This window comes from Mesocricetus auratus, unplaced genomic scaffold, assembly GCF_017639785.1.
Source record: "Mesocricetus auratus isolate SY011 unplaced genomic scaffold, BCM_Maur_2.0 Super-Scaffold_100009, whole genome shotgun sequence".
Classification (NCBI taxonomy): domain Eukaryota; kingdom Metazoa; phylum Chordata; class Mammalia; order Rodentia; family Cricetidae; genus Mesocricetus; species Mesocricetus auratus.
In genome coordinates this window covers 38,916,654-38,939,558 of record NW_024429193.1, presented here as the reverse complement: position 1 = coordinate 38,939,558, position 22,905 = coordinate 38,916,654, and the positions used below count along the sequence as shown (strand labels likewise).

Here is a 22,905-nt window from a genome sequence, read left to right as displayed (position 1 = left end):
TTAACAAACGTCCAAGCCATCACAGGTGACAAGATGTAAACCTGAAATGCACTGCACAAATCCAAGGCAGTTTACCTGTTTGCCGACTCTTCTGGAGGCATTTAGTTGGTTCTAACTCTTTTCCATGAAGCTTGACTGGTCTCTACTATTCCCAGAGAGCTCATCTCATCTCTACCTATTCTAGATAGCAGTGCTAGTCTGGAAGTCTTCTAAGGTAGCTCAGCTTATGTTTACTTTTTGCAGTCAACTTAGGTCTGACCCTCTTAGCATCTCAATTTGTCTAAGAGTATCTTTCAGTAGTCCTTGCTGCTCATATCCGTTTGGGATGGAGCCAGGTATATCTGATCCCTTTCAGGACTTCCTGAATCCTTCAAATTGTTTATTTCTTGATGTTAACAAGCCTGTGTGTACATATGTGTGTGGGGGGGGTAGGAGTGACACTGTGGGTTGTAGGGGTCAAAGAGCAAACTTTAGGAGTTGGTTCTCTCCACGATGTGGGCCCTGGAGATGGAACTCAGTGCCTCAGACTTGGTTGCAGACACCTTTATCCTCTGAGTCATCCTACTAGCTCAGTATTTACATTTTACCTGTCAGTGTCAGCTCTTGCTCAATTTGTTCGTGATCTCTTTGTCATAACAAATCTTATGTATCCATCCACCAGTTCACCTATTCAAACATCCACTCATCTATTTACTCTGTCATTGATTTTATTCCTTCATTCTGTGAACATATGTTGACCATCTCTTTTGTGTATCTGGGGCTATGAGGGGAATTTTACATAGTTAATTTCATCTGGTCCTCATAGCAGTTCTCCAAGATAAATATTAGCATTCTAATGGCAAATTCAAAAGCTGGTTCCTAGAATTAAAACTATTTGGAAGGTCAGATTGTTAGTGTGTTTGGCTTGTCTTCATTTCTGAACACAGTCCTTGTGACATTCATAGCACGTAACCAATGTTTATGAAGCAATGAATAAGTGACACAGAATGTATGTTCCTGTAGCTAACACTTCACAAGTGAACAGTTGAGTCCCCCAAACATGTCTAGATTTGCCCTCCTTTTCTCCTTTAATTACAAAGTCCTAATATTCCACATGCTGTTGGAGAATTCATTATCTTAAAGATGAGGGGACTGTGATTAAAAGGTGTTCAGTGAAGTTGCTTAAGATCCCATCAAGGTATGAAGCAGATTTGAGAGTAAGACTTAGACTCTAACCCTGAGATCCATGTCCATACCATCTGTTCACAATGTATGTGAATATACAGAGGCTACTATGCTCATCATGGCAATATGTGGAAGTAAGCGTGAAATTATAACCACCTTGATTTTCCTTGTAAAATCCCAGAATACCTTATATTCACTTCTCAGGTAAAAATGAAATATCTTACTTTTTATTCTTATAGAAAAAACGAGCATATATATTCACTTATATGTATTTCAGACTTTAAAATGTAAAACTTATACAAAATTGTGCTACAAAACCTGACTCCATTGAAACCAAGTGGCAATAAAGCACACAACTATCAGGTCTTTCTCTATTGTGTTGACTATATTACCACAAAGACATACTTTTTCAGTTTTTAGTTCTCTTAATAGAGAACCCGGAAGTGTGGAGAATTATGATGGAGAATGAGAATTTAGACGTGTTCTTTCCTGGAGTGCTAGCTGAATTAACGCTTTCATTTCAGCTGCAGATATGGAAATCTATATAGTTTTTTCTTTCAAGATGAATGCAGAATCAGTAGTTTGCATTGTTATATTTCTGGTCAGGAGATTAAAATTGATCACAGGCCACACAAGGGAGTCTCCTGTACTATCACAGCTCAATATGCTTAACGAGACCTTGCTTGTCTTCTGTTCTCCTTAACAAGTTACACATATTATTGATTCCAGGGGTTGTCCAAGACTTGAGGGACATTGTATGGCTTGACAATATTTTATTGCCTTTAAGAAATAAAGAGCTATGAGCTCTGATAGCAACTGGGACAGGTACAGTTTAAATCTGACAAATGAAGATTTATACTTTTTTGAGCTGGCTGAATTCTTCATGTAGAAATAATGAATGAACATTTGAAACTTGATTTAACACAGGTCAAATGACTTACAGTGGAAGAGTGAGAATAACACTTTAATTATTACCCTTTCCTCAGAATGAATTGATGATAGGTTTGTCATGGTAGATCTGCACTTTAAACAAACGAGTTGGGCATAGAGCATTCTTTACAAAATCATTTAAATACAAGGAGGCACGCTTACTCAAAATTATCTGGCAATTCAGTGCAGAGAAGACGGTAGGAGAATAATTACCCACTCACCCTTCAAGTCGGTTTTCCTTATTGTGAATAAAACTACCAAAGGCAAGCCGGGCGGTGGTGGCACACGCCTTTAATCCCAGCACTTGGGAGGCAGAGGCAGGCGGATCTCTGTGAGTTCGAGGCCAGGCTGGACCAACAGCCTCCAAAATAACAGAGAAACCCTGTCTCGTAAAAACCAAAAAACAAACAAACAAAAAAACAAAAAACAAAAAACAAAAAACTGCCAAAGGCACAATTGTATGCCAAATTGTCAGGCTACGGTAGTAACTTTTTTCCCCTTCCTAACCATAAAGATTCACACACACACACACACACACACACACACACACACACACACACACACACACACACACACACACCCTGGAGTTGAAGAGCCAGCTGGTTTGAGACACATTCTGTTGGTTCTGGCTTTTGAATTCTGGGTTTTGGATCTTCTTCAAGATCAACAAGTGTTGTATGAGCATTCTCTCCAGTCCCTCTAACATTCATTTTACAGAACTGTAAAGGAAGCATTGTTTTGAAGAACTTAAGCTTGTTTAACTAGCTTTCTGTAGATGCTTTGAGGTATTAGAAAGTACATTTGACTTCCCTGAGCTTCACTTTCCCATCTGTAAAAGGGCAAAAAGAAACCCAGCTTACGATCAATCAACACACTGACAATATTTCTAAGCAACAGAATGCTCTTCAAATGTAAATAATTAAAGTATTCAGTACTAGTGAACTTGTACAAGGTTGGGCAGGTATATAAGATACTTTTTGGTGACAATAGCTTTTTCCTTTAAAAGCTGTAAAAATATACCAACAACGTGTCAATAAAAACCCCAAGATGATAGATCATGTATTCAAAAACTTACCAAAATGTGTTAAAGCATCAATTGTTTGGTTTATTAAACCAAAGACATTAGGATATGAGTTGTTATTTTATATTAACATGAAAAGTGTGAGAATTTTATTGATACGGTCAGACTGTGTGATCTACTAATGTGTAGCATGGTTTAGGTGAATTTGAGTCTAATTTTATCTGTGAGTGTTATATAGCCCATAAGAGAAGCTAAGTGATTTCCAAAGTGGAACAGAATCATAATTGTGTTTTTCTGCCTTGAGCCATGATCCATGCTAACCATTGTTTCTTTACTGAGCACAGGAGAAAAATAACTTAAATATTTCCCGTCTTCATGAATGTTTCATAAATCAGCACCATCAAAAAGCTGAGGAGTGGGCACTTAAAGACTTGTTTGACAAGTGAGGAGAATGACACAAAGAGAGGGAGGCTAATGTGCTACACATCACACCCTGTGGTAGTGTGAATAAGAAGGCCTCCCCCATGGGCAGATATTGTCAAGCTTGGAGTTAACGGAACTGTTTGGAAAGACTGGGCGGTGTGGCATTATTGGAGGAGGTGTGTGTCTCTGCCAGTCAGTTTTGAGGTTTTAAAAGCCCATGTTGTTCTCTCTCTCTCTCTCTCTCTCTCTCTCTCTCTCTCTCTCTCTCTCTCTCTCTCTCTCTCTCTCTCTCTCTCTCTCTCTCTCTCTCTCTCTCTCTCTCTCTCTCTCTCTCTCTCTCTCTCTCTCTCTCTCTCTCTCTCTCTCTCTCTCTCTCTCTCTCTCTCTCTCTCTCTCTCTCTCTCTCTCTCTCTCTCCTGCCTGCTTGCCTACGGATTAGGATGTAAGTTCTCAGCCCAATCCTTGCCTGCCTGACACAATGCTGCCTGTTATCATGATAAGGCACTTTATAAGTCAGCCCCCAATTAAAGCTTTCTTTATAGGAGGTTCCTTGCTCATGGTATATCTCAAGCAGGACACAGGCTAACGCTTGGGGTCAGCAATAGTTCCAAGAGCTACCTTTCTCCTATACAGAAGTCCTACTGGTCTTTGCTTTAAAACATCATCTTACATGTGGCTAGGAGACCACCTGAAAATATGATTTTCTAAGGGATTCATGGCTCCTCATGGTGGGAACTACCTACTTTTCATATTATTTTTTAATACTCCAATATTTCCCTTAAGTTTTTCCAGGAGGTTCTGTTCCCTACCTCAGATCGCATGCATAACCCTTTGTTTTATTGAACCTGGTGATTTTTTTCCCAAATCCTTCAAATTGGGCATTGGCCCTGACCTCTCAGGATTCAGCTAAAGTACAATTCCTTTGGTCCTGGTGTCCTGAAATTTGTAAACTCTCCTGTCCATTTTGTGCCACTCTCTCTCCTATCGTTTAACCTACTCCATTTCAAAATTTTCATTTCACTTTATTCTACCACACTGGAATCTACATACAAGTATGTTTTCACAACACTTAACTTGTCCTACAGAAAGTAGTGGATAATCAATATATAAATGGATGAGTAAGTAGTTAATAAACTGAACAGCTAAGCTTTCTGTTTCTGACATAATATAATCACAATTAAAAAATCTTAAAAACATAACCAATATTAAAATCTAATAGTGAACTTAACATATTGTGCTATATTCAAATTTATACTCCTTAATGTAACCCAACTATACACCAGGTAGGTAACACCAATTTTATAATGTGGAATATGCATTTATGGAAATCTAAATTTAGTCAGTGTTTGTTGCTCTGGTTCTTGTTTTGGTGTTTTATATGAAAATAACACTACAAATTGGAGAAAAGATCAAGAGTATAAATGTGAAAATGGCAAGATTATTTTAAGTTAAAATATACAAAAGTCAGCTCATGTATTAGAGTTTTCCATATGAAACTCACTGTGCTTTAAGACTGTGAGCCTGTGATATTGAGATACATTATATCAATTAATCTCCTTGCAAAGCAGGTCTTAGAGAGAGGGAAATTGAGACTTAAAATTTAAATAGCTGTGATTATGTGACATTAAACAGCTAGTATTTGCTGATATAGTGTCATGAATATCCTCATGTCTGATATTATAAACCACTGTTCTGTGATTAAAGGTGTGAGCTATAATTCTCTGTTAGACTCATTCACTCTTGTATAGACCTGGGTGGCCTTGAACTCGGAGAAATCTTTCTCTTAATCCTGAGTCCTAGTAACACCACCTCCTAGCTTCTGGCTTTTGGGTTAAAGGTGTATGCCTGGCTTCTATGGCCTGTGGCTGATTTTGCTTTCTGAATCCTCAGCAAGCTTTAATAAATCATAAACAATGTCTTACCACACATATGTGAGCTAGAGGCTCTGTGAGAAGTACAATTAGAAGCATCTATCTCTCTCTCTTTCTCTCTCTCTCCCTCTCTCTGTCTCTCTCCCACCCCCACACAGACACACACAGTGCAATGCAAACATTAAATATTTTATAATCTTAGAGTCTATGAAAAGGCAGGCAAGGTTACTAATCACATACCTAGACAATCTAACTGTTAAACAGATGACAACATATTTGAGAAGGTCAGCCATGTGTTTCTAGGGTTGTTGATCAAACGCATCAATCAAGAATGTTTTCTTCAGCTAAAACTAATAGAACATGTCTGCAATCCAGCACCCAGAAGGTAAGGGCAAGAGGGTCACCTGTTTAAGGAGAGCTTTACCCACGTAGTGAACTCAAGGCTGACAAGGGACTACTTAAGAAAAGCACAGGGGGAATAAAGCAAAAAAATTGACTTGATAAAATGTTTATATAATTAGTTATATTTTATGCATGTAGGTTCTTGACCCTTGTGTATGTATATAAATTACATGGTGCCTATGAAGGCAAGAAAAAGATATTGAATACTGTGGAACTGGAATTACAGATGGTGTGGGTACTAGGAACTGAACCAATGTTTTCTGTGACAGAAGTAATTCTTCTTAGTCTCTGAGCTATCTATCCAGCTATCCAGCCACATAAAATTTTATTTATATATTTTGGTGCACACACATGAAATTGTGTGTGTGTGTGTGTGTGTGTGTGTTCCAGTGTAAAACTAGTGGGTGTCAGCTTTCTGCTCCCACCATGTTGGTTATGTGGATTAAACTCAGCTTTCTAGACTTACAGACAGACACATTTCCCTGATGACCCATCTCACCTACCCAAGCATGACTTCTAAAAGGAGTCATCCCCCGAAAAAATTTAAAACTCCTATCAAATAATTCAATTTTCAAATGTTTCACTCAGCAACATGTGAGTGATACTAAACACATTCCAAGTACATTTAAGTTGGGTAATTTAATATTTATCTTTATTATATACATCTTTCTTCTAAATATCTGGAAATTAAGTTATTTTCTTGGAAAATTTATAAACTGCAGTACTGATGTAGAGTAGCATGAAAGTGAAATAGACAGGAAGTAATCATTTAATTTATTTGATGAAAAACACACTGATGAGACCAACCTACTAGCTACTGCACTGAGAGGGGTCTCAGGAAAACACATGTAATGACCCAGAATGGTGAACACCCTCAATGACGAACAGAATGTAATCATGCATCACAGACATTTATGCTTGTGAGTTACATTTAATACCTGTACAACGTGTTTCTGCCATAGCCAGCTGTGTCAAGCCTACTTGTCCACAGAGGACTCCTCTCACTGCAATGCTGAGGAAACTGAGATTTAAAGGGGTCGGTGGGGGGCATGGGAGGGTGGGACAGAGAGGGAACAGGGTTTTGACATGTAAAATAAATTTAAAAAAGGAAAAAGTACAGTACCTCATCTTGACTTAGGTTGACGTGTGCAGCAGAGCCACCTGAAGTCTCTTGTTCTGATTTGAGCAGTTCTCTTGCTTCTCAGGCACACCTGGGAAAATCACATGGCTGTGTGTGTAACATGTTCTGCAGCTGACACCTACCAAGCACTGTTGGCATCTGACCTGCAGCATGCTTCCTGGGCTGGCTTTGTTTCACTTTACAGGGCTCTAAAGCTGAGAACACACTTAGAAATTAAGACAAAAAGCTTCGTTTCCAAGTCAGTTGTAACCATGACTCTAGCTCTTATAGGGTGCCCCACCCTACTTTATCTTGATACTATAACATGCATAGTTTTGGCTTTAGAGGGAAATATTTAAAAACAATCTCTAAGTTTATGTTACATTAAGCATTGCTACATGAAGGTTTTCCACAAGCAGAAGGCTTAATTTTCATAATATGATCACAGAACACACTAGAATGGTTACAAATAAAGAGGTTACCAGTGCCTGCATTAAAGAATTTATTTGAATAAAAACAGAAGTGTAATTTTTAAAAATACCTTTAAGAAAGTAACTAATACAATTCAATGGGTGTGTGTGTGCTACATTTACTGGTGATTAACACATTAGTGACACTTTTGAGACTACATTTTTAAAGGGTCCTCTGCAGAATGTGTGTTTATGGTGGCAGCTTTAATGTTGTTGCCTGCTGTGCAGTTCAATAGAGTATGTTTTTAGGTGGTTGGCTGAGGGTTTTTTCGTTATGTATGTTGATGGAGATAAGTGTTTTAATTACTTTTTTAATGTCTGTGCTTTTGTATTTTTTCTCTTCTCTTCCTTTTTATTTCCTGGTGCTGAGATTACTGCCTCATCTCCACAGCAGGTGGCGGTTGCAAATTTGTTTTCTTTGTAAGGCTGGTAGATTTATTTTGTAATATAACTGTTCCTTTTTAGTATTTTATTATTAATGATTTCTTTACTTTGGAATATAGTCTACTTACACAGCCCTAAATAGTCATTTCCTAAGACCATCTAAGAACTCCAATTATTAAGAAAAAAATTGCCTGAGGCATATTGCTTGAGTTTCCCTTACCCATAGTTGACAATGTGAAGATTAAAACTTAAGGAAATTGTTTATAGCTAATGCCAAAGGAGAAAAACCAAACAAAGCAGAGAAAGGATGGAAAAGAGGAGGAGGAAAAGCAGGAGGAGGAGAAGGTGGAGGAGGAGGAGGAGGAGAAGAGAAAAGAAAAGACCAGGAGACAAAACATATTTTAATACATAATACCAGAAGTTGGAGGAGAATATACAATTTTGTGATAGAAATATGTTAAACTAATGCACACATTTTAGAAAGGGGGTTTTAATTAGACCTTGTGTTATGTTAAAATTAAATTTTAATTATTAAAATAAGTGCTAATTTTAAGAAAATTAGAGAACTACAAAAGTGAAAAGAAGGGGGAAAAAAGTCTTGCTATCTTTTCCAGAGCTTGTTGTTTTGATTGTGTTCTGTCCTACAGATAAAAAGAAATAAAAAATATGAATAAAGAAGTTAAGTAGTTATTTGCCAAGAGTGACTCATATTCAGTTTTTATCTTATGCATACATGCTTGTTAATATACTAGTATGTTACTATTTTCGTACTTTTTTTCTGACCTGGATATAACCAAGTTATATGTGCTGACTACAGTAATGTGAGAGAATTTGTTCATAAATTCTACATACAGTATGAAGACTTATTAAAATATGTTTGTACTTTATGTAAATATCAACTTTGGTTATTGTATACCCTGGTACATTTCATAATTTTTCTGTCTCATAAACTGAAGACAATGTCTATGTAACCATCTTCAAATTTTTGAAAGTACAAAAATTCAGTACAAAACATGGCTTTGACTCTGTTATGTGATTTTGTACAAGAATACCTGTGTATTGTGGTAAATTATAGTTTGAAGGGCTAGTTCCATTTGTAACATTTTTATAAAAGTCTTATCCTGTTACACTTTAACCAGTTGTGTGACACACACAAGTAATGTGTGTGCTCTTACTGAGAAAGCCCAGATGGCAGTTCCTGGAAGCAGATGTTTAATGGGGATTTGAAAAATCAATGAAATGAATATTATTGTGATCCATGGTGATCTAATTTCATAGGTGTTATATTGAATTGCTCTATTTTTTCTGAATTCAGCCCCAACACTCAGAACTAACCATATTTACAGTGGGGTGTCAAGGAGAAGGCAGGGGCTTCTATTGAGAAATGAATCACAATAGGGTATCATTGATCTGTTCTCTTTCTAATCAATATATGGATCCCAGAATTATAACCCATATGGCACTATTGTCCCTTGGAAGCGAAGTATAAATCCCTTGACTCATATAACTGATCTTTAAGTGACGGATGAAAAACTTTAAAATTGTTCATGGCATTGTACAATACATAGGGCCTTGAAAGAATTGTTTGACTTCCATATTGAAATCCAACAGCTGGGGCTTAATATAGGATCATTTATTTTTTTCTAATGCACACACACACACACACACACACACACACACACACCACCTCCAGCACCTCATGCTGTGTTATGTGAAAAGAAAGTGAAATCTTAGAAGTAATTACAAGGCACTAAGTGGTAAGTAAGTCATTGGGAGACAAAAGACATGGATGTCATGTACTGAGATGATTGTATGGAAGAATTAGTTTTAAACTTGTATTGCACAGTAGACTACCAGAGCCTACGACATTCTGCTATCCATTTCAAAGGAATAGAGCGAATGAGTTTAAATATTCTCATTTTGCAAGTAAATTTGAGGAAATGGAATTGCTAATTACCTTTATTTAATTATATATATATTCCTCTGATTGAATAAGTACAAATATTACATATCAAAGATTACATATCAAAGAGGTAAAATTGAAGATCTGAGATAAAAGATTTTTGAAATATGGAAAAAAATAAGTCATTAGCTGCATTTTGTTGTTCTCTCATCTTGTCAGCTTGAGGATGGTGACATGTCTGTAGTGTTCTGTTTACTAAAGTCTTGTTTCTGAAGAAGTACTGTGTGACATAGCAACATACAGTGAACCTGTTCAGAACATCAATACCTACAGCATCATCAATTTCTATAAGTTGCAGACTGGTATTAGGGACTAGTCTCATCTTCACTGGTGTATTCTCTTTAGTGAGGTTCATGAGACACTCTACAAAGACATATTTATCTGGTGACTGTCTATATCACCACGCTCAGCTGTCACCCCAGCAGAAACCTTTAAATACACACATCTCATAAAATTATTGCTCAATCTGATTGACGCCAAATAAGGGACCCAGTAAGTTGCCTCCAGCAAACGTCATAGAATCTCCATGATTCCTAAGCACATCAAAGCACATAACTGATTCTTCTTTTATTACTTACTGGATGCTGATATGTTATAGGATATTTAGTATCTTTTTTATGTTAACCGAGGTACAAAACTTGATATGAGCTCAAGGAGTATGTTTCCTATGTGTGCTGCTGCTATTTATTCTGTAGTTGTTCCAGAGAGAGGTGCTTTGGAAACAAAACAGGGATGCATTTTGTTTTCAAAGAATATCAAGTGTTGAAAAATAACCAACAGATGCCCAAGGGAGACTCACTTAAGAAAGAAAATACTTCAGAAAGGAAGTTTGTTAGAACGAACTATCACAAAACACAAAGGCAGTACGACAGCCTTTTCTCAAGCAGGAGTTTGGAAGCTGGTTGTAGAACTGTTCCATGCAGTGCACATGCACCATAGTTTGACAGGGAAACTGAATATATGCATTTAGAATGCATTCTTATATACTACTAATTAATATGCATAAATTATAACAAGTTCTAAATATAAACTTCCACACATGGAAAAGACAGCCCTTAAAAATGCTAGGGCGATAGCATAGTCAGTCGATTGCTTGCTGGGTACTTGAGAGCAACCACATTCCCAATCCAACACCCTTGTAAAGAGCTAGTCAAGGGGGTCATGCTCTGGTAAATCCCAGCAAGGGGGAAGCAGAGACAAGAGCTCTCTGGGAATTGTTGGCCAGGCAATGTAGTCAAGTTGGTGAGCTCAAGGTTTACTCACAGACTTTGTCTCAAATAATTAGGATAGAAAAGGGGATGATGTCTGACATTAACCTCTGGCCTGCCCATACATGAGCACCTGTACACACATACATACACATAGACATTCAGACTCATGTACACACACAGACACACACATACACACAAAAGGAGAGAGACACAAAAGAGAGAGAGAAACCCGTTCTGTGACTTTCAACATGGCTATTTAGCTTGCGTACGGCTAAGTTTCCCCATGTTGAAAAGAATAACATGTGTGCCATAGAGTTATTTATTTATTTATTTTAAATGAATTAATTATACAAATTCCCTACCTGCCAGACAGTTATTGCAGTGTTTGGATTCCAAAAATTTTAAATAAAAGTTTCTATAAAAGCCGAATTTACTTTTAGTTGGGTGTCACTGAAAATTACTATTTTCCTATACTCCATAGGGAAGTATAGGTTTGTGTAATACACAAAGCAACAACAAACTTTGGGCCACTGACCTAAAGAGCAGGAATCTGGCCTGGATTTCTTGCAAGATACAACCATTACCAAGCAGCATAGAACTGTTTTGTTTGTAGAATCATTGTCCATCCCTCTTTATTCATAAACTCATCTTCCTTCTGAATGGTGAATTAAAAAGTCATTTCTTTGTCATTTTGAAATCATCCTCGTGTAGACACATACCTTATTTATTAAATTTCTACCCACAGGGAAGTCGTCCTATGATAGATGAGGATTTGCAACTTTCATTATCTTTCATATTTCACTTAAGGTTGTCTCATTTTTCTTTCTGTGTGGAACTTTACTGAAATTTGCTAAGATTTAAACTTTATTCTTCCTTTACCAGGACATGTGATGTTTGAGAGAATTTATAAACTACAGAATAAATAAGTATGTCTTCCAGGAAAGACTCATCAAACATTCATTATGTAGTAGGTTTCAATGACATACGAATGCATGCCAGCATAGCTCATCTCTAAATCTTGCATTCATGAGGATAGTGTAGTTCTTACCTACTAAATGGAAATGATGATTATCATACAGAGAGGCTTGAATTCAGAGATCACTGGGCAAAGAGAGTCAGTGTGTGTGTGTGTGTGTGTGTGTGTGTGTGTGTGTGTGTGTGTATGAGAGAGGGGGGGAGGAAAGGAGGGAGGGAGTTAGAATGTTTAGCCTATCTGATCATTTATCTTAGGAAACAATGTAATTTTGAGAGATGAAAACTTAGAGATCTGTAACAAGCCAAAAGAGATCTCTCGGGCAGAATATGATACACACACACACACACACACACACACACACACACACACACTCACACACACAGAGTTCAGACTGACCCTGAAACATGCCAGTATGATAGCTTTAGCTCCTGCCTCCTCTTCCCCAGTGGTGGGATTTTAGGCATGCTCCGCTGAAACCATGTCATTGTGCATGCTAGGCAAGAATTCTACTAAGGAAGCTAGACATTAAGATACTTAAGAAGGATTTTTCTCCTTTTTGGGAAAAATTGTGGTTTTCTTCTTAAGGACTTTGATATAATTCGACCTGACCACACTAAGACAGTTCTTAGTTAATGTTATACAATTATAGTTTTAAAGCAGCATTTTAGAAAGTAATTCACAGTAACAAACGCGTTACTATTTCAGTGACTAGTTGGCTCTATAGCTCAGTCAAGGTGACATATAAAACACATGATAACAGGAACTTGCAAAAGATCACAGAACTGTTAAGTGGGTGAGGAGGGACTTCAAAATCTGCTGTTGATCACAACCTGCTTCTAATCACACCATAGCATTATATGTGATGGTCTACCAAAGTGACCATGACAAGAGTGTTAAAGTCACCATATTGAGACATAAGTTACCTGCATTACAGGTAAGGCCTTTTGAGTCTTGAGATTCTGTATGTGACCTAAGATATATAGGATGCAGGGATAATTTAATCATATTGAGTCATTTTACTGGCTCATTTTTCATCTTCTTTAGCCAACATTCATAGCTTAGAAAATCTTGCCAATTCCCTTTGAAACATTTATAGGGAAACTCTGACCCCCTAAGTTTTAAATCCATCACAGTGCCAGATGCAGATTTAAATGAAAGAATAAGAAATCCAATTGTCAAGGAACCAGGATAGGTGGGACTAGGAGTCCAGGAGGACTCTGGGTAGGAGAAACAAAGAGAGTCAAGATGTAACGCCATGGGGTAGGAAGCCCGGAACTATTCTCCGGTAAGAGAAATACTTAGATTAACAATTATGGGGTAATTACTTAAGTCAGAGCTAGCCAGTAAGAAACAAGCAAGGCCAATAGCTTCATAATAAAAAAAAAGAAATCCAATTGTCTTTGCTCTTGACTTGATTCAAGTTAACAATAAAGGAATGAGTGAATAAAAATTATTATTGTATCCAATACCAATTGGTCAGTCCTGCACTTGTACATATACAAGTATCTTTGCATAGACTGAACAGTTTACATTTACATATTTAAGACTAATATATTAAGAATTATATATTTATCAGTATTGTTGTGGTATATATGTACTTATATATCACAATGATTAAAAACCAAACTGTGAAGTTGAAAGAGAACATGGGATCACATATCACATGTAAAGTGTTGGATGGAGAAAAGGAAAAAGGGTAAATAATGTTATTATGTTATGATTCATAAAATTATGAATTAATGTTGTAAAACATTAGTGTATTTTTCTTGGACCATTTCTGCAAAAGAGAAGAGTCATTTAGTGAAGTAATTCTAGAGAATGCCTTACACGTCTTCTGACAATAGTAACTTGAGTTGGATACGGAAGATCATTATGAATGTACAGTTTCCTCTCCCTCTTAACAAATCATTCAAAGTTTCAGCTTAGAAGAAAGTAGAAGAATTTCTGACCCTGTTATATGATTGTATCAGTGGATTTGTATCCATCCCTTCCCAAACCCTTTTACCTTGATATTGATCCACCTTAAAACTATTATTTACTGTATCACTTTAATTTTCAGATAAATGTATCTCCTATCCCCTATCAAAGAGTTTGCTTTCCTTAACAGATGAAAATTTTAGGTAGATCCACAATTTGTAGAAATGCAGAGGAAAAACTGACTTTGGAGTGACCAATCTCAATGTGCAATCCAATACTTACACATAGGGCTCAAGAAAATTCACGGAAGAGGGAAGTTTGTAAGAGCCAAAGGACCAAGATACATGCTTCTAGACAGTGTTCTCTAGCCATGGTAGACAACCTACAGAATCGCAACAACAGTGTTGCCAAGGCCTGAGTAATAGGAATACTACTTGACATGTCATTTTCGTTGAGGGGACATCCTAAAGGTCTCATCCCTAAATGACAACTTCAGATGGTCAATAGCTGCTGAGAGAGAGAGAGAATTAGGTTTCTCCAGGGATGAACTCCTTCATAGGATGTCCCAAGTGGTCATATGTACATATGATCAGCAAGTATGGACTTAGTACATTGTATAATATAGACATGTACCATAATACCCAAAACAAGACACATTTGTGTGTGTGTAATGAAAACTATTTAAAAAGAAGTGGTAATGAATTTAGGAGCGGGTACAATGTACAGATAACATGCCATCTCTCTGGTTTGGCATGATTTTCATTTCTTAAATATGTATTTGATGAGTATGTGCTACAGAAGATTTAGAAAATAATTTCCTATTTCAAAGTAAAAGATTCAAGAAAATTAGAAAATATAGGGGTACAAATAGGAAACTATAAGCTTACATTTCCTTAGCCAAGTATGGAATTAAGATTTTATTACTTCTAATACATGTTTGCTTTTTCCAATTCTCTAGGTAACTACTGGAGAATTATTGATAATGCATATATTGTAAATCTTGTGGTTTTCTTATTGATATTAAAAATACCTTTGAATAATAATTTATTTGTTAAAAGTTTTCTGTTTAACCACTAGTATATTAGTAAAATATTACTGTGACTGTGTGTATCTGTGCATGTGTCGGGGGTTACAAATATCTGGAGTTAAGAAGACAACATTGTGGAATCTCTTGTCTCTTTCTCTTTTACATGGGTTCCTGCAATTGCACCCAGGTGTGGAGGTTTGTAGAATGATGGGTGTCTATCTGGATATTTGTAGTATTATAGGTATCTTTACCTGCTGAGCCATCTCATCAGCTTTCATCACTCATTTTTTAATTCACTTATAGCTTGAAAGTTATGAAAATTTGAATTTTTGTTATAAAATGTATTTACAGGTATATTTATGTACATATTTTCTTAAAATAATCTTTGTTGTCCATTAATGAAATAAAATTAATGAAATAAAATATTCACTCATTGTTTTTTTTAAAGTTTTATTAAAGGTTTTTTAACACTCAACAGTCTGTATAATTTTAAACATTTTTTTTATTTAAAGCATAAAGAAGAGTATAATTTTCCCACTTTTACTGTATCAGTGCATATTATTCTTTTGTGTATCCTTACACAATATATTTCCATCTGTGCATGCATGTGTGCATATAATATAAATTAGGCAAAGATTCATATTAAAAGTTTCATATATATTGTTTCATATTAAAGGTATACAAGGTCTGTTGGATCGTTGTCTCAGTTAGGGTTTCTGTTGCTGTGATGCTGCCATGTCCAAAAGCAAGTTGAGTAGGAAAGGGTTTATTTGGCTTCTATTTCTATAGAGTAGTCTATCATCAAAGGAAACCAGGACAGGAACTCAAATAGGGCAGGAACCTGGAGGTGGGAGCTGCAGAGGCCATGGAATAATGCTGCTTACTAACTTCTTTCCCATGGCTTGTGCAGCCTATTATCTTATAGAACCCAGGACCCCCAGCCCATGATGACACCACCCACCATGGTCTTGACCTTCCCTATCAGTCATAATTTAAGAAAATGCCCTACAGGCTTGCCTTTCAGCCTGTTCTGTAGAGATGTTTCCTAAATTGAGGTTTGCTTCTAACTAATGACTCTCGCTTGGGTCAAATTGCCATAAAACCAGCCAGGACAATTATGTTATCTACGTTTTTGATTTTGGTGTTGTTTATAGGCTTTTTACCCAACAGCCACATTATTTTGAAAATTGTCACTATTTTCATAATTTTAATGTCTATTTAGTGTAGCGATTGCTAATGTTATTTTTGAACATTATTAACTAGGCTTGCCAGAACCCAAAAAGGATGATATTTTTAAAGACTTGACACAGGACCAGGGATTCTACACATCCAAAGACTTTCTGCCACTTGTTGCCAAAGGCAGTAAAACAGGTAAGACCTATTGTTTTCTATTTCAATGTTGTCTGTGTTACCCCAGGCATTATAAGTTCATATTAAATTCAAACTCAGTAGGACATTGTTCATATCTTATCTGTATCCTTGGATAAATATCACCAAGGTAAAGACATAAAAAAAGCCAATACTACAGTTTGTAAGAATTGTCAAATTGCCTATTTTCCAAAAAAGCATCAAGATATTTTTATTGTATTACATGTAAGTCTAAAGTGCATCATGAATAATTAATGCAACATAAAAAAACTTCAGAAAACATTGAAAGAGAGTCTAGCAATAAGGGTGAGGTCTCTAGTTTGGACGCTATATTAATGTAGGGTGAGTTTTCAGATGTCTGGCATGATGTATGTCTGCAGAGGTAGGAAGATCAAGGACTCTACTGGAGCAGTAATTCTAAGTAGTTAAATACGGCAGTTTGATAGACACCCTATTATTTTATGTACCCCAAGAAGAAAAACCTGAAGGAAGACCATGCCAAGCTATGCTTTCATTAGTTCCCTTGTCTTAGTGATTACAAAAAACAAACCTATAGGATGCTTTGTTGCTGTTTAAACTAGATGATCTAAATCTTCTAGATATTTATTTTTGAAGAAGTCTGAGCCATAACTGTTCCTACGTCTAAATATTTGTGAAAATGATAGCCTGCACACACACAAAATTAATTAAGTAAAACAGTTTTGAGAGAAACCCATGGTTTTGTTTTTGTTTTTGCATTTTCCACTTTTACAGAAAGAATCAAATAAATTCAGTAAAGGGAGAAGTCTGTATTGGAGCCTTCATTCCCAGAATCTCTTGAGTTACAAATCTGACATTGATTCAACGTGTTAATTTTAAAAGTTTACTAAATATAAAATGTGTAGTAGATTTATGTGAGAAATTATATAAAGTATCCTAAGAAAATGCTATAGACTATGGACTGAGATTATAAGGATTACTTTGTTTCACTAGTATACAGAAATTTAATTATACAAATATAAAAATATCTATCATGACTTTGATAGAGTTTTAATTGATTCCTCCTGTTTACTCTGACTTAACTACTTTAAAAGTGTTGCAGCAGTCCCTCTAAAAGGGGCAAAAGGAAGCCAAGGATACTGAGTATAAAATTACATATATGAGCATATTTTTTTAAAATGGGAATAAAACTGTCTTTCAACGAAGCAGAATAATTTGATAGTGACACTCCACCCTGGAAAACTGCAAGATGCAATTTTACAGTGCTTTGAGTACAAGTATCTTTTGAGCTGTCATGCAGAAATGGTTTCTCTACTTGAAAATGGGGTTTTCCTTTCATCGTTCAGGAATGTGCGCCTGTCACTCTCCATTGCCATCCATACGGGGAGCCGTGATTGTACTTGGAGCCGGAGATACTGCCTTTGACTGTGCAACATCCGCTCTGCGCTGTGGAGCCCGTCGTGTGTTCATCGTCTTCAGAAAGGGCTTTGTTAATATTCGAGCTGTTCCAGAGGAGGTAAAGTAAAACCATCAGAGCAGAGAGGGTTGGACTCCTGCAATGACACTGGTGGAATGCAGTCCTAACTGAAATTACTACATTGTCCCTAAAATGGACAGATCAAAAATAACTAAATTGTTGACTGTGTGTAATTATTTTCATTTTGACAATCTACCTAAAAGGAAGTTTTAATATTAATTTGAATAAAATGATATATGTATTTGGGGTAAAACCACTACTCTTTCTGTCAGTGTTATAGTATTTTGAAGAGTATTCTAATTAGTAACAGTCAAATGTGCTAAGACTTCCATAACCTCAACAATTTGCATTTTTATAGAATGTGTGGATGTTATCTGAATGCTATAAATGGAGACAGTTAATATCCCCAAAGTCCAACTAGAAATAAAGATATGCATGTATGTATATATGTACATACATATATATGCATGTGTATGCATTCTCACATACATGCCCTTTTCACATTTAGAGTTAACTTTTTCTGCTAGAAAGAAAAGTAACTGAAATTGCTGCATATTTTTAAAAGAGCCTTCATATGAGCACTGTTCAGATTCGTTATTTTAGTTAACTTACTAAAGATGACAGATTTAAAACCTTTCCTTCTGACTAGACTTTTATGAAGCATCAGCTGACTGTGTACACCATGATCTCTGAGATTGTAATGTTATCAGAGAAAGATAATATTTTATAATGGATAGTAGTTTTGAGGCTATAGACAGAGTAGACTTATGAAAAGATAAATTACCCATTTTATTCAAATCAGTATTTTGAATTTGATTTACTTGAGAATGCCTGCACATGCTTGGAGCCTTTCTATCTGGCAAGAATTATAACCGCAGTTGGTCGGTAATTTGTCACATGTAGATTAGCCATATTACAAATTGACCTCAGTAAATGATCAGTCATCACTAGTTCATAGCTGGGTTTCAAATGTCAGGTTTACTCTGTGGGTTTTACTCCGTCATCTACTCTTTTAATATTCTTTTGCCACCCAAATCCAAGATCATCTTATAATCATAAGAATCTTTTCTGGCATACACTTTTAGGCATTAATTAGTTCGCTCATGTCATTTTGCAAATTTAAAGAGCCAAATTAAAGGAGAAATGGGAGCTAATTTTCCTTATATTTACATTGCTTTATATAGTATAGAACTTGGGAAATAAACCAAACTTGTGAAATACACTTTACCCTACATATTTCACATTTCCTTCAGCTAATTCCTATGATTAAGAAGATTTCACTACCAAAAGTTTATCCTTAAGGGTTGGAGAAGAAGGCAACCCATGTGTTGATATTCTATTTGTTGTGATAAGAATACCTGAGATAAAAACAAAATAAAACAGAACAGAGCTGAACAGAGAAAAGTTAATTTTAGCTCAGTGTTACTTGGAATCATCATTTTTTTCTGTATTGACAGAACACCGTGGTGTAAACATGTTATAGGGGAAACTGCTGACCTCAAGATAACCATGAAACCTGGAGAGTGTTGGGAGTCAGTAGGCAGGGGACAAAATAAATTTATTAGTCATTTCTTCAGTAACATACTTCTAACTAGTAGATGCCACATCACACAGCTTCCATCACCTCCTACTTGTAATTATATAAATGAATTATATAAACCCAGAGACAGATATTGGGGTTCAAGCTGTAGATCAGAGAAACAAAACACCCAGTCAGTAGCTCTTACCTCTACTACAGCTGAAATGGAGATCCTGTCTTCCCTGTGATTGGAAACTGAGTCTCACATGAGAACTTTTTCTTCTCCCTTATGTTTACTCCCTTGTAGCTCTGGATGGTCATGACCTCACAAAGATCTACTTGCCTCTGTCTCCTGAGTCCTGGGATAAAAGGAGTGTGCCACCACTTCCCAGCTTCTATGGCTGTGGCTAGCTTTGCATTCTGATCCTTTAGTCAAGGTTTATTAAATAATAAATAATATATCACCACAGCTAATAGCACTTTCAAGCAAGAAAGAAGCTTTTGCAGATCCCAAATGTCAGTATTAATTACTTTACTCCTGATAGTGTCTTCATCTTCTCACCACTTCAATTAGAAAGAATAATTGGCAAGTATTTCTGTCTTACACAAAACTCATGAAAAAATTCAGACTGCATTTACTTAAGAAAGTACATGTGTTTATTCGTGAATCTTACGTTGACTGACTACCTCTTGTATAGTAGGCAATATTTCAAGTGACTTGAATATATGAGAGAGAATTTGATGCTCTCATAAAGTTTATAAGGAAATAAATAAGGGGGTAAACAAGTACTTAGTGTGCTTGTTTATATGGGAAATAAATGTATTGTACCATCAGTAGTATATTGAAATGTAATTTGTTCCGTAGAAAAACGTTAGTGATATGGAGATAATATGGAGTGTAGGGGGTTGTGCTTGGGAGCAGAATGTAGTGGAGGAAAAGTGTGGATCTTCCTCATTACATAGGGTAGTCTGACCTGACAGGTCTCTCTGATTAGTTTTGACTATAGAAAAGATAACACTGAGGGACGAATGGCATCCAGTAATAAACACTGTTAACCTAGTTAAATGTTTGTAGTCATAAAAAAGGAAGTCTCCTAGAGTTCATGTAGTTAGAAGAATATAAGTGTGGGCTACCTATGAGGACTGGGTAGGTACTTGTGAGCACCAATAAGCTTCTACTTTGTATAAGGACAAATCTTGGGACTGTTCTGTGTATAGAATCATGAAGACCTAAGATAACTCTTGGATTTACTACTATGCAGAATTTTGATTATGTAACCATAGGGAAAAAAGCAAGGAGACTAGTTAGTGGTAAATCAAACATAGACCCTTGGTCAGTGTAACAGGATACAGAATAGAAGAGATTTCAGTTTAGGCATAACTCAGTAGAGGGCCAGAACCAGTAGGATGCACATGGTCACAGGGTGCTAAGAGGAAGTAATGAGCCTCTGGATAACAATTGTCATGCCTACAGTGGGGCTTCAGTAGAACTCCAATTGTTCTGGAACTTTCTTAAATAGGGAACAACTGTTTCCTTATTATTACCTTACGAGGAAGCTTTTCATACATTCTTAAAATGACTTGACTTTTATATGCATGAAAGCAAGGACTGTGGCCTCCCCTGCTCAGTTTTATCATTCATCTTACCAAGCTTGTGAGTGCCACGTATAAATTGTTCAAGCAACAGTTGCATCAATATTTACTAGAGAGGCTCAGAACCATAGTTTCTTGAACTAAACTTCAAGATTAATTGAATTTCATATCCCTAGAGGGTCATCTAGTAATTTTAGGTGAAGACAGAACATGAGATATGTAATAAGTCATGCATTATTAGAATGTATAAAGACTAACCTTGAATATCTAGCCAGTGCCCATGTTCGAATTTTATTACTCTAGAATTTAAAGAGGCTTCCATGTTCATTCATCAGAGGCATTACTTGGGTTTGTATACTAAAAAGCACTCAAGGTTTATATTGGAAATGGGATGTTAGTGTGGTAGTGATTAAGTTTGGTTTATCTACTTCAATACATGGGATTTGAAAAGTTATGTACAGGGTCATATTTTTAACTAACATAAATGTCCCTATTCTTTTGTAGTTTTCTAATTTCTTATATGCTTCCTTCTCTCAAAACGCATCTGATTCTGCCACATTATTTACTTAAAGTCAATGAGTATCGAAGAACATAGATTTCATGTTTATTCCTCAAAAATCATATAGTATTTCATCATTTGGACCTGGGTGAAATTTGGAAATAACATGGTTTGTACATTAGTAAGCTACCCTATCATCAAAAACTTAAGCATTCATATTCTACCACGATCTAATTCTCCTTCTTGGAGAGAGGAAAAGGGAGAGCAACAGAACATTTTCTGAGCCTTTTGTGACAGATGTGAATTTTTGCAGAGGTCAATAACTTTGTACATGGAATTACTTGAGACTGTGTGCCTTGTGTGGTTGTAGCTAACAATTATCATTTTGATTTATTTTCTGTTGCTATGATATAATACTACAGCCAAAGCAACTTACAGGAGGAAGTTTATTTGGGCTTAAGTTTCCAGAAGGTAAGTCCATGATGGTGACAGAAACATAAAACAAGTGGCAGAAACAAGAAGCTGAGAGATCACGCCGGGCGGTGGTGGTGCATGCATGCCTTTAATCCTAGCACTTGGGAGGCAGAGGCAGGTGGATCTTTGTGAGTTCGAGACCAAGCCTGGTCTACTGAGTGAGTTCCGGGACAGGTGCCAAAAACAATACAGAGAAACCCTGTCTTGAAAAACTAAAAAAAAAAAAAAAGTTGAGAGGTCACATCCTCAACAACCAGCATGACAGCATGACAGAAGTAGGGCTAGACTATGGCATCTCCAAGTCCTGAGTAAGACTGCACCAAATAGCACTGCCACCTGGGAACCAAGGGTTCAAACACCCACACTAATGGGGGTCATTTTTCATCCAAGCCACAACACTGACCAAGACCTTTATGCATGGGCCCAGAAATATTTCAATCAATAAACCAGGAACAATCTCCTAATAAAGTTTTCAATGATAAATTATAAGCTGTTTCTCTAATGCATAGGATTTTAAAATTTAGAGTGGATTAAAAATCACCATGCTAGAAACAGACTGCTGGACCCTGTCCCCAGAGTTTCTGTCAGAGTAAGTTTGGGGTGGGCCTGAGAATTTGCATTTTAACAAGTTCCCTGGTGATGCCTATGCTGCTGGTCCACTGCTCTAATGTATCATCAATGAGTTTCCAGCTGTCTAATTAGAACCATAAGCAGTGTGCTGTTTAGAGGCACTTTCCATCTTAGTTAAGAAAGCATTAATGCTGAAGGATATAGGTTTGATGAGATGAAGGTAGGGAGGCATCATCAGCATATTGATGTAATTCTGATTCCAAATGTCTCTCAGGCTCCCTAGTGGCCTCACACACATGCTAAATAGGATGCTACTGACACACTAGCACTTCTCAGCCCTCAGTCCTTGGGGAAACCAGCCAATCACTCAGCGCTATCCTTTAAGAAGATGAGGGAAAATCTGTTAATAATTCCCTCCAGTACATTCTGCAAGCTTAAATAGGTGAGATTAAATTTCACAGGATAACAGAATCCCCCAAAATGCTGGCATTAAAAGCTGTTGACAGATCAGACAGAGCTGCCAGAGTGCTGTAGGCGGTTAGGAATC

The 22,905-nt window shown here is 36.5% G+C and overlaps 1 protein-coding gene across 1 annotated transcript in view; it reads left to right on the top strand.

Moving 5' to 3' along the window:
• Dpyd (dihydropyrimidine dehydrogenase) overlaps nt 1-22,905 on the top strand; it is an 819,213-nt gene that overhangs the window by 319,077 nt on the left and 477,231 nt on the right. The window contains exons 9-10 of the mRNA XM_040751969.1: nt 16,143-16,250; nt 17,573-17,742. Coding sequence (XP_040607903.1) covers nt 16,143-16,250; nt 17,573-17,742 — 278 coding nt within the window. The remainder of the gene's footprint in view (nt 1-16,142; nt 16,251-17,572; nt 17,743-22,905) is intronic.